The following is a 12639-nucleotide window of genomic DNA, read 5'->3' as shown; positions in this document are numbered from 1 at the left end:
GGCGCCTCCAGGTGAGAGCGGCGGCACCTTCCCCGGCCCGGGCTTCAACAAGGAGCTGGGAAAACACCCGGGAAGGCGGCAACGGGCTGGCTCGGAGCCGGGAGCGCCGCGGAGAGCCATTGTTCCGCCCGGAGCGGCGCGCGCTGCCGTTGTTAGGGGGAATTGGAGTCGCCGTCGCCCGCTCCTCGTCCCTCTGCAACCTCGGCTGCTCGCGAGGGGGGACCGGCACCCCGGCACCGGGCCGGCGAGGAGCGTTTTCCCCTTGGCGAGCAAGGGAAGGGAAAAAAACGGGAGCGTTTGGGGTCCTTCCCGGGCGTGAGCGGAGCCCGGGCTCGCCAGCGGGCGCCGAGGCGAGCGAGGAGGCGGCGGCTCCGGGTCCGGCGCGGCGCGGGGGGCAGCGCACGGGGAAGGGCGCCCGGTCGCCCCGCATCCCACGGGCGTCACCCGCAGCTTATTTAACCAGGCTGGGGAAGGAGCAAGGCGGGGGGCGTCGCGAGCGGGAGCCCCCCTCGCGAGGAGGTGCTGGCCCCGCGAACAATAGACGGAGCGGCTCCTTTGTGCATCATGGCCCCGGCGACGCGGGCGGCGTGGGGCCGCGCGCYGTGGGGCTTGCCCCCGCGCGCYGTGGGGCTTGCCCCCGCGCGCCTGTTGCGTTCGGCGGGGCGGCACCGCCTGCCCTTGCTGCACAGCCCCAAGGTCAGCGTGCAGCGCGCGGAAACGGGCTCCCACCTGGCGGGGTCCCCTCGCAGCCCCAGCTCAGGGGTCGCCCTCGGGGCCTCCCTACGTTTTGGAGGGATTTGCCAACTCTCCAAGTTTTTGCTTTAAAGCGGCTGCTGCAGAAAGCAGCTTTGAAGGCGCTGTCAGGAGGGTTCGTGTTCGTGCTGGGGCCCCTTTCTCTGCCTTTACGTGTTCCACACGCAGAGCTCTGCTCCGGAGCGGGTTTTATCGCTGGGAAGTCCACACCTCTAGGGAAGGCACTGCTGACCAAGTGCTCGCGGGCTGTTTTGACCAAAATGCCCACAATCTGCAAGCCTGTCATCTGGACCAGAGGTTTATGGTACCTGTCGTAGCTGCTCAATGCTTAATTTTCACACAAACACACGCAAAAGGAAGATTATTCTCCRTTATTTTAAGCGAAGGGGAGGAGGAAATGTTGGCCCCTGCACAGCAGAAAGGTGGAAGGAGCTAAATGGCCTTTGGGCCTCCTGGTGCTGCGGCTGGATGGTCCTTCGGGGCTCCGCGTCCCTCTTCCCAGCCTTCCTCCCCAGGCATCCCCATGCGCAGCCTTAGCAAGTTGAATCCATCCACCCCGTGTCATCAGCGAGTTCCTTCTGGACGAGGAATTTCAGCTTTCGAAAAGGGTCAGAGGAAGGAGCTTTGACAAGAGCAGAGCCTTGCAGATAGGACGGCTGAGATGCCCTTCCCTGGTGGCCACCTACCTGCCCGTGACTCTTAGTGCTCATATTTTCTATTCCTAAACTTCCCTTCTTTCCTTGTATTCCTGTTACTTTCCATCGCTCCAGCCCCAAACTCCAGTCACCTGGCAACACCCCTGTGTCCACAGAAGCTCCTTGGTTGTTTCCGTCCCCCCGGCTGCACTTGGATCACATCTCCTCCTAAACACCCCTACACCTTGGCGATTCTCCCCTCTCCTTTTCCTGCCAGTATCTGTAAGAATAGGATGCCCCTAAGGAGGAGCAGGACGGGTGTTTGCAGGCGCACGAGCTCCTGGAGCTCCCTGCATGCGGCCGGTGCAAGTGCCCAAGGTGTCCGAGCAGCGCGCTGGGGCTGCGGTGCAGCCGGGAGCGCCGGGATCCTCCCGCGAGGATGCGGCTCCGACTGCACCTTGGCCTCGCTTGTGCTGGGAATCACGGCGGAGCAGTGACGTCGCGTGCAGGACGCCCGGGAGGAAGGAAGGAACGTGTCACCTCGCCGCGCTGCGGGCAGACGGGCTCCGTGCTGGGGTTGCCCCTTGCAGCCCAAGCTCTTGCTGGGAAAGGGGCATGAATTTCTGCAGGGTGTAATGCCAGGGGCTGCTCTCAGCCCTCTGGTCACGGTGCTGCATTTTCCACCCCCATTATAGAACAAGCTCAGTCTGCTCGGTGAACTYGCCGCTTCTTTCCATGGCCCATGGGGCGGGAGAAGCTCGGGCAGCGGGTGCCAGCATTAACTTGCTTTCTCTTTGCTCCTTCCTGAGACAGAAAGGTGCTGGAGGAGTAGAMGGGCTTTGCAACCCAACCCTTAGCATCCTGCTAGGGACAAACAGCTCGTACAGCCTTGTGGCAGCAGCGCCCAGYGCTGCAAAGGGGTGTGAAAAGCCCTTCCTGAGCCGTGTTCAAGGCGTTTGGGTCGCAGCCTTGTGATGCCTTGCAGATCTAGAGAGGAGCTGGAGACTATCCTGCTTTTCCAAAGGTCCAGCCCCACGGCACTATGGGCTAACTTCTTCCCGGCATTTATTAATCCAGGCTAAGCAGTGGTTTCTAGCTGAGCTTGAGGTAGTCTCTGCCTCTTGTCCTGGCTTTGAGAAGGACTTGCCCAGGAATTAGGGTAGACTTTAAGACAGAACCAYGCCGAGCAACAGCGGATGTGTTCACCGGCCTAGGAGCAGCGGTGCCRGGCGCCGCAGCAGCTGCAAAGGCTCTGCATCATCATCAGAGCCACGTTTCGTGGCTGACCCTCTGCAGCTTCTCCGCTCCGGCTTTGTTTTCACATTCCTGGAGCGGGACAGCTGGGACAACAGCAGTAGTTGTGTCTATGGCCACACAAAACGCCTTGGGCCGGGGCAGGCAGAGTCGCTCGTTATATCGGGGCCACCCTCCTGTCTCCCGTGCGTGTTCGGGGTTTCTCTGCAGCCCCAGGTGACACTGGGGATGGACGGCGAGTCTGCCCAGGAGACGCCTGGTTCTGTGTTAAGGATGGAAATGGTTTCTTGTGGTTTCTGCTGCTGTCGCTGTGTGCTTTGAGCTCTGCTCTCCCCTCCGTCTGCGTCAAGGGCCCTTCTATCGCTCGGCCTCTCCTCGGGTGGGAAGAGCTCAGCGTGTCTGTGGGCAGGAGCTAACGAGACTCTCGTCCATCCTTAGGACAGCAGCGATGAAGCACTGTTTCTACAATGAGACCGTGGGGTTCTTCTACAACAACAGCCGCAAGGAGCTGACCACGTACTGGAGGACAAAGGATGTCTTGGTGGTCGCCCTGGGCTTGACAGTGAGCGTCATTGTGCTCCTCACCAACCTGTTGGTCATCACGGCTATCGTCATCAACCGGCGGTTCCACTACCCCATCTACTACCTGCTGGGGAACCTGGCGGCTGCTGACCTCTTTGCTGGCATTGCCTACATGTTCCTCATGTTCCACACAGGGCCCAGGACAGCTGAGCTCTCGCTGAAGACCTGGTTCATCCGCCAGAGCCTGCTGGACACCAGTCTGACCGCCTCGGTGGTGAACCTGCTGGCYATCGCTGTGGAAAGACACCAGACTGTTTTCACCATGCAGTTACACAGCAAAATGTCCAACCAGCGCGTGATGATCCTGATCTTCTGTATCTGGGTCACGGCCCTGCTGCTGGGGCTCATCCCATCCTATGGCTGGCACTGCCTCTGCGCCCTGGACAAGTGCTCCAGGATGGCGCCGCTCTACAGCAGGAGCTACTTGACCTTCTGGGCCGTCTCCAACTTGGTCATCTTTCTCATCATGGTGGTCGTGTACACCCACATCTTCATCTACGTCAAGAGGAAGATGACCCGCATGTCCAAGCACACCAGCTTCCACCCCCGCTACAAGGAGACCATGATCAGCCTCGTCAAGACGGTCACTATTATCCTTAGTAAGTCTAACCGCTCCGCCTAATCTGAGTTATCCTTTGGGGTTCTCGTGCAGGGCTGGAGGGATGAGGCACTTCGGACCGTCTGTAGATGATGGAAAGCGGGATGAGGGCAGATGTCACTAGGTGACAGGAGAAGAATAGGAAGGTCGTGTCGAACTCTCTGTTTATGGGAATAGGGCACTAAGGCTCTGTGGGCTGAGCTCTGGGCTCAGTCTGCGCTGCTGAACGCCACTGACAACTGAGCTCCTGTGATAACTGCATGGCCAGCAGTGCTCCCGGCCTGCGAGTTACTGTCCATACTGCAGCTGGAGCTGGAGGTGGCCGCTTTGCAGCCTCAGCCCTCTCCAGAATACTCAGTTTTGCTCAAGTGGATGTTGTTCTGCCCGGGGCCGTGCACCTTAGGGAGGGGGCAACTGATAAAAATTGATAMAGCTGCTTTCAAACAGATAGCTGTGCTCCAGGGAGCCGAGCCCTGCTTTGGTCCTCCTTTTAGAAGGCCTTTGTATGTAGGCTCCTGCTCTTTAAACCCCCAAGCAGCAGCAGCCCCCGGTAAAGAGCTGGAGGGCGTCTCTGCGCGTCGCTGTGTCTCTCCAAAACATTGTTGATCTCCTAAAAGCAGAGGCTGCTGCGCCCCTGCACGGTGCTTTCAGCAGCACAGCAGGCACTATTTTTTCTTAATTGCTTTTGTCTCATATTTTAATATATAGGGGGTTTTGTTTGTTTGTTCTTGGTGAAAGAAAACAGGGCGTTGGGGTCTCCCGCGACCCAGCCGGGCTCCGGGCTTGTGCTCCCAAGCCTTTGCTTGCAAATCTCTCCTGATAAGTGCAGAATTTGCTCCGTCAGGAAAACCTTGTAGCTGCAAACAAAGACGCCGGCTCCCTTGCAAACTGCCGCCGGCAGAGCCGGCTCGGCGGGAGGGGGATTGTCGGGAAGGGGCCGAGGCGTCTGGCTCCTCGGCGGGGGCACCGCAGCCTGCGGACACCCAGACTGGGGGTTTGGGCTGTTGGGGTGCGCGCGGCGTCCTCCTCTCGCCCCCTCGRCGGCCGCTCTCGTGGGCAGGCAGGGCAGAGCCCCCGGGAAGCAGCACGGAGGCTGGGAAGAGCTGCGGAGCTGCTGCTTTGTGTATTTTGCACGGGCAGGGGCGGGAATCGCTCCGTTTGTTCCCCCTTCCTCCCTGAACGCTGCTAAGTGGTCYCCCCGGGGGTCAGCGGGATTGCTTTAGTTTGTGGCATGAGATCAAGCAGGAGCACAGGGTCGGGAGGAGGGGAATGTTGGCCTGGAAGAGAAATAAAATGCATCTCCTTGTTCTGGGAAGCCCCTTTCTTCTGGATCCCTGTTTTCCTGGTTTTGTCCTTCGTCCTGAGGCAGGAAAACGGTTGGGTCGGAGAAGGTTCCGAGCAGAACTGAGCAGAAGGTTCCGCGCAGAGGCTGCGGTTTCCCAAGGAGCTGGTGGCTGTGGACGGACAGAGCAGACAGGGATGATGAGGAGGGTGTCAGCCCCGTGYGATCCCCCCCACGGACCCCCGGCATTCGCAGCTTCTCCAGGGGCGCAGTGCCAGGACGGGGCCGGGTTGCACGGGCGCTTTGCAGGAGGAAACGCAGCCAGAGGGAGGGCTGGATTGCTCCACTTGGGAAAGCACCTTCCCGTCGGGGCTTGGAGCGCGCGCGGTTGCCCGCAGTTCTCGTCCTGCCTGTGAGAGCCCTGGCCCAAAGCCTCCTCCGCCCTAATCCGTGGCCTTCTGCAAAGTTGGCCTGCRCACAGGAATACTTTGCACCTTATGCATCAGAGGGTGTAGCTGCTCGGGAGGCCGAGGGAGCAGCCCAAGCTCCGTGGGTGTCACCAGAAGGAGAGGTTTAACCCCTAGGTCATCAGCATTAGGAAGAGGTGCAGAACCACCCCCAGAAGCAGTGACAAGTYGTCCGAGGCACCTCAAGAAACCAACCGCCGATTTTCCTGCAGATGAGTTCTGCAGGACGGGATCTAAGGGTGAGCAATGGCACAGCTGAGTCACTAGTGACCTGACTGGGCAGAAGTTAGGCAGAAGTTGGGAGTTCTTTCTGAATATGTAGTTCCCGTCAAGGAGCAAATAAAACAGCTAGATTTGCAGGAGCAAATAAAACAGCCAGGTTTGCAGTCCCAGGCCTACAGCTTGTGCTGTCTGTTTGGTGCTCCCATCTTTGGAGCCAGAACCTCTGCACAGAACCTTTCATTGTAAAGACCAGACTCAAAGCCACACTGCTGAGCAGAGAGGTCCCTTTTCTGGCCTCAAATGACAATCTCCTTCCATGGGGACAATCCCCTTCCAACGGAAGGATCCCCTTCCATGCCAGGAGGCCCTATTTTGCTGGATTTTCAATGCGAGAAGGCAAAGTCATGTCTGCTGGGGCAGAGGAGGCCGCGCGGGCCACCCTGCTGGCCCTCCGGCCGCGTGGCTTCGCGAGGAGGGTTACCCCGTGCAGGCGCCTGCAGTCTGCAGGGGACACCCCTGGAAAAGCCCCTCACTGTGCGCAGCCCTCCCGGCTGCGGCTCCCGGCCGGCAGCTGCTTTGCAGGAAGGGCTGCGGGCGCAGGGCTCCGAGGGAGCCTCTTCCTTCCCCCTCTCCCCGGGGAGGCGGCAGGAGGGTGCAGCACCCAGCRGCCACACGTGACGTCCCGCGGGAGCGCCGGGGCCGAGTGCGGCATTTGCGTCAGCCCTCGAGTTAACACGGCGGCCGGGCAAAGCGCGGGGGCGCAGGAACCGCGGGCACCTCCCGCCCCACCGCGCAAAGCGGCAATTACCCCAATTACCCTCTTTACCCTTGGCAAGGAGCTCTGCAGGTGGGGGCAGGACRGGCGGGCTGGCGCCGCTGACTCAGTCGTGGAGCCCGTCCAGCTCGGTCTCCGTGTTGGCCGCCCCATTGTGTGGTTGTGCTCGGCCCAGCTCGCCGGGGTACAAAACAGAGCTCGCTGAGCTGCCCTAACTGTTGGCGAGAACTCCTGCAAACTTCCACCGTCCGCTTCCAACGAGCTGCAATTCCCCTGAGCGCAGAACCCTTGAGGGTGGCCGGGACCTCTAGGGATCACCCAGTGCCACCCCAGAGCATGGGCACAGGCTGCGTCCAAGCGGATCAGGAAGGGCTCCAGGGAAGGAGCCTCCACAGCCTCCCTGGGCAGCCTGGGCCAGGGCTCGGGCACCCCCAATGACAAGGAATTGCTCCTTAAGTTCCTGGGGACCTTTTGGTGCTTCAGTCTGTGGCCGTTTCCTCTAGTCCTATYGATCATCACCACTGCAAAGAGGCCGCCCCATCCTCCTCACTGCCTCCCTTGAGGTGTCTATAGATGCTGATCAGGTTCCCCCTCAGCCTCCTCTTCCTCAGGCTGAACAGGCCCAGCTCTCCCAGCCTTTCCTTCTAGGGCAGATGTTCCAGGATTCTGATCATCCTCATAGCCCCRYGCTGGACTCTCTCCAGCAGCTCCACATCCCTCATGTCCTGGGGAGCCCAGAGCTGGACACAGGCTCCAGATGTGGCCTCACCAGGGCTGAGTAGAGGGGGACGATCACCTCCCTCGACCTGCTGGAGACGCTCTCCTTAATGCAACCAGGATCTCGTTGGCCTTCGTGGCCACCAGGGCCCTGCTGCCTCATGGTCAACTTGTTCACCAGGATGCCCAGGTCCCTCTCTGCAAGGCTGCTCTCCAGAAAGTTGGTCCCAGCCTGTACTGGTGCCTGGGGTTGTTCCTCCCCAGGTGCAGGACCCTGCATGTGTCCTGGTTCCTCCTCATGAGGTTTCTCATCTCCCAGTCCGTCCAGGTCCCTCTGATGGCAGCACAGCCCTCCRGACTCCCAGCATCTCCGAGCGGGGCGGCCGGGCAGGGAGCTGCCTTTCCTCTAACGAGGGTTCTTCTCTTCCCAGGTGCCTTTGTCATCTGCTGGACACCAGGACAAGTCGTGCTCCTGCTGGACGGCCTGGGCTGCAAGAGCTGCGACGTTCTCGCTGTGGAGAAATACGTCCTTTTGCTGGCCGAGATCAACTCGTTGATAAACGCTATTGTCTACTCCTACAGGGACAATGAGATGCGCAGCACCTTCCGCAGGATCCTCTGCTTCGTCTGTTACAGGAATTCCAGATACACCCCTACAGTAGTGAAGTTAAACACCACAGACCGCAGGACACTTTCGCAGAACGGGCACTTCACCGTGGACTCCTCTATTTAGTTGCTCGGTGCTGCGTTTGTCTGCCCTGCTCCGGAGCAAGCCCTTGCGTGAGCCACAGCGCAGAGCCCGAGCGACCTGCTTGCAAAGCAGCACTGTTCTCTCCTGGTCAAGCATAAATATTTGTATAAAATACCTGCCGTCCATATCGGGACAAGAAGCTTCTGAGGGACTGAACGGTACGCTGTTTAGGACGAACGTACTTTGAGTAGTATTCTTATTAAAGACTGCTATTTTTAATGCCAAGTTGATTTTAATTTAGCAGCATCTAGAGGTATGCTACATGCAGCAAGCATCTCCTGTGACCTTCTCTCCACGAGTACGGTATTTTTTGGTACTTCAGTATTACTGCTTCCCGAAATAGCCGTTCCAATGGTAGCATATTCCAGGGTCAAAGCCCCAAGCCCCTGAGCTCTGCTGGCTGCTGCTTAAACAGAGCCGCTTTCTGGGTCTCAAGGGAGTCTCCAGGTTGTGTCCTACCGCTTTTCAAAGCCACCCTCTTCTAAAGGCCTCCTCAGAGAGGAATCTTTGGGAGGTGCTTCCCGAGAAGCCGACTGTTGCTTTCCCCAAGCGTGGGTACTGAATTTCCAAGGCTTGTGGGGCTCTCTGGGATATCTGATCTGGGATATTTTCTGAAAACGTGACGTGGTGCCTCCACTAGCTGCAGTTGTTTGCCCTGCTCAGTGGTCCTAGGTGGTATTCACAAATTCTCCTAAATGTGGAGTGAGTCATATTCCCATGAAATCATCTTTCCACTCGCCGACAGCCCTTTGGGACAAGTCCACGCTAGGTTCCAAGGCAATCACTATTTTGCCTTAGGTTTTAACGTGCAGTTTGTAATCAACAGTCACTGCTCAAATAACGTGCTAGCCATCTGCTCAAATGTAATGTTTCTCTCAGCAAAGCATCGTAAGAAATTAGCAGTATTATTTAATGTTAGTGAATGTAGGACCTAGCTCTCCGCTGAGTAAATCAATTTTCTGCACTTGAAATGGTGTAAACTGGCGCTCTCGCTTTGGAGACCGTGACTGGAGAACAGACACTTTCCTGGTAAGAGAATATTCCTGCCTGCACCATGGAACTGTAAACCCTTGTCCAGGTTTTCGAGCCCAATGCTTTGAGGACAATGTGGAAGTGTCAAATCCCAATCCCAACCAGCTTTTATCGTGAGCAGAGAGGCCAGTAGGAAGCAGTACTTAAATTCTAAATTCAAGGGCTTCATTGCAAAGTTTTCAGTGTTTGAAAATGAAATAAAGCCTGGCTCTGTCAGACCACCTCAGCTAACTTTGCATTAAGGACACATAACTTACCGGGGGGATTGACTCCATGTGGATTTCTGTTCATCTTTCTCTACAGACTTAAAACCTGGGGTGTGGAACTAGGAGAATGGGTAATGTTTTTTTTTTTTTTTTTTTTTTTTTCCCAAAGATTCCTAAATATAAATATTTTCCAGTGAAAACGCACACTCAGGAGTTGGGCTGTGTGTTACACTGCAGCTGATCAGTCCACTGCAGCGGGGGAAGAATGTTGTGAACTGGAAAATCATTACTGTCCGGAGCGACGAGGCTGAGACAAACCTAGACCTTCTCCTACTGCTTTCATAAGCATCCCCAAAGCCCCAAGTCCTTAAGTCCTAGGTTATGCAAAGCTCATGTTGCAAGTAAATACATGTCAAGTGCTTTCTCATTTACTAAAAAAGAACAAAAGGGAGGGGAAGGGGAGGGGAAGGAGGTTCTCTTAGCTCTAGGCTCTAGCAGCGTGATTTAAGGGTGATGCTGGGGAGATCTTGGTGCTGTGGGTTGTGGATGGCTGTTTTCCGTGGCGAGGTGACACACGGATGGCTCGCCTGAGAACTCCAAGTGGCTTTTATGCCCAATAAAATTTTTTTTGGCCTCTAATAAACTGTGCACATTCTTCCCAGAGGGCTCTCGTTACCAGCCTGACCTCCCTGCTCTGCTGCTTGCAGCTGCTGAGCTGTGTGGCAGCAACAGGATCCTTCTCTTGTGTGTGCCTTGCTGTAGGTACCCTCGGCAGGACAACAGTGCTCCCGAGGTACAAGCGGCCTTTGAGGAGCTTGGGGGCATTTGGGTTTACTTCAATTGATCCTCGTTATCACACTCGTGTGAATGTGAAATACCTCCTGTAACACCACACTGCTGGAAAACTTACCAATTCGTGCCAAGGGGGCACTTTCCTGGGAATGTTCTCTGGGAAGCCAGGATGTCAGTGCTTCCGGTAGGAAAAGGGAGTCTAATAATGGTGACCGGCTGCCCAAATGCAGCTTGTGGCCTAGCCAATGTCAAAATGCAAATGAAAATAGCAGCTGATGAGTGTAAGGACAAGAAAACAACTCCAAACCTTTACCAGAGCTTGCCTCCAAGTGATAGCTGCCACCCATAAGGAATGCAGGGAGCTCGTCCGGAATTCTTAAACACGGTTTCTTTTCCAGAGTGACCCTCGGAACTGGAGCTGCTTCCAGCTGGCTGCGATAGAGGAGAGAGCAGGAAATCAGTCCATGTAGAGACTGTGGGATTTGAGAGGAGATGGGAAAGCAACGGGGCACGAGAGACGGGAGGAGGATTTTAACAAACCTCCCGGAAACGAAGATGGGGGCAAGTGAGAGGGGAGACCTAAATGTTGTGTATGCAGAACGTGCATCACGAAACGGGATGCTTTAGATTGTTCAATACTCCACGTGCACCCTTTGCTATTTAGATTTCTTTGGAAACACCAGTCCTTATCTGGCAGCGTAGAAGGAGGGATCATGTGGCACTGCTTTCTACCCACTTGCGTGTACTAAGCAAGACGCTCTGCAGAGCAGGGTGTGGTGTTTTCCAGGCACATATTTGCTTTCCAAAGCAGCCTCAAAGACCTTAAATATAACTTTATCCTTGCATAAGGAGTTGAATGCTGTGAAAACTATGGAATCTGTTTTTTTCTTTTTTTTTCTTATTGCTGTTGTTTGTTTTAAATCCATGTACAGCTTCTGATGCGTCTTAGCTTAGTGTGGAAGACGCTGTGGTCATATCCCTGCTTCTGTTAGGTGGAGGAGAAACAAAAGCAGCTTTTTGAATCACAGTATAAAACAGCCTTTGAAGGCTCAGCCCTGGCTTCCTCAACCTTCTTTTACCGTGCGGGTTTCTCTGCGGGCTGCAATTAGCGTCATCATTATTATTATTTTAATGGCAGACGGGCCCGTGCATGTTCTGGGTTGACTGCGTGTTGGGTGGGAGACACCCAGGAACTACTCGGAGGGGATCAAACGYGGGCCAAACGAGAACACCCAACTCGATCAAAGATTGGGCCGGATGGTTCCAGGAATGAGAGGTCGTGCCTTGCTGACAAGCTGAAATTCCTCAGGCGAGCTGCTGCCAACAGTAATAGGAGTTTCGGTGTGTTTTTTGGGGAGGGTAACACGTGGGAGATTCACACTGTGGGGACTGATGGACTCTGGAAGTTTATTGAAAGAGAAAAAAAATGCAGGAGGGAAGAAGACGGAAGAAGGGGAAAAGTGAAATTAGTAGAAGGGAGCTGGTGATAACAAGTTTTTTTTTTTTTCATTATTTGTTTTTAAATTTGGGTTCTGCATCATTCTGGCATCTTGAGACATGGAAAATGAAGCCAGAGTGGCTGATGCTCCACGTGAAGTGTAGAAGACGAGCTCTTTGGAGGCGCTTGTGCCCTTGTGGGTGTCAAGCAACGTTAGAATACTGAGCTAAGAAGGTGTCTAGRAGCTGTGCTGCTCTGCCTGGCCTTAGCTGTGTTTGCTGATGCTGCTGCTTCTTCTAATGCTTCTACAGAAGTGCCTTTTTTCCCTCCATTTATTTTTATCCCTTTGTACCTCTGTTGTTCGAACTGACGGAGAAATTGCGCTCTATCACAGAGCTGAAAGCAGCACCCTGGCCTCTCGATGCTCTCTGCTGGGGGCTGCAGCGAGTGTAACGCAGCTTTCAGTTCCAGAACAGTTTTTATTTACCATTCCTCAACCCACAGGCGAAAAGCCATGTTAGGTCACAGCCCGCAGCAGCCTTCTGAACGTGGTAACTGCTGGCCATTGCTGAGGCTGTGGCTGTGGCAAAGCGAAGACGTGGTGAATCAGGCACAAGGGACGCGACGCAGCTCCCTAGAGCCCACCGAGGTCTCTGCAAAGGACACTCTGAAACGGCGAGCGTTAGATCCCGCTTGGAATGAGCCTGGCAGCCTCTTTTCGGGCAGGAAAACCCATGCAGGAGCCGCGGGGCTGTTTGCAGGGAGCCGCRGGGCTGTTTGCAGGGCGCTGCGGCCACAGGGCGGCAATGCAGGCCAGCTTGTCCATCCCCGGGCGTCCCCCTGCTTGGCCTGCTGTCCCCTTCTCACCCAGCTGCGGATGGGTCCATGGAGAGGGGCAGCTCCCGCCTTGCCGGGTGTTTGCCCTGGAGCTGCTGGAGCAAACGGCCGGCGGACGAGGGCTTTGGGAGCCCGGCCTGACAACCTGGCTGTGGGAATTGCTGGCACTGACCACGCACCTGCAGGTTGCTGCAGGCTGTGCGCACAGTCGCACACAGCTGGAGCTGTGCGCACAGTCGCACACAGCTGGAGGTGTGCGCACAGTCATACGAGCTGGAGCTGTGCGCACAGTCGCACA

At 56.1% G+C, this 12639-nt stretch overlaps 1 protein-coding gene and 1 long non-coding RNA gene across 2 annotated transcripts in view; one reads left to right on the top strand and one right to left on the bottom strand.

Moving 5' to 3' along the window:
• On the top strand, window positions 1-9204 carry LPAR2 (lysophosphatidic acid receptor 2). The gene is made up of 3 exons (XM_026048154.1): window positions 1-11; window positions 3081-3823; window positions 7717-9204. Exons 2-3 carry the CDS (start codon window positions 3091-3093, stop codon window positions 8016-8018), a joined length of 1035 nt encoding a protein of 344 aa, XP_025903939.1. The 5' UTR covers window positions 1-11; window positions 3081-3090; the 3' UTR covers window positions 8019-9204.
• Window positions 9205-10379: 1175 nt separating this feature from the next.
• Window positions 10380-12639, bottom strand: part of LOC112954892 — a 2723-nt gene continuing 463 nt past the window's right edge. The window contains exon 2 of the long non-coding RNA XR_003250801.1: window positions 10380-10498. This is a non-coding gene — a long non-coding RNA (uncharacterized LOC112954892). The remainder of the gene's footprint in view (window positions 10499-12639) is intronic.

Source organism: Nothoprocta perdicaria, unplaced genomic scaffold (genome assembly GCF_003342845.1).
Source record: "Nothoprocta perdicaria isolate Ctin4 unplaced genomic scaffold, notPer1 scaffold_513, whole genome shotgun sequence".
Lineage (NCBI taxonomy): Eukaryota > Metazoa > Chordata > Aves > Tinamiformes > Tinamidae > Nothoprocta > Nothoprocta perdicaria.
This window is presented reverse-complemented; position numbering and strand designations above follow the sequence as displayed.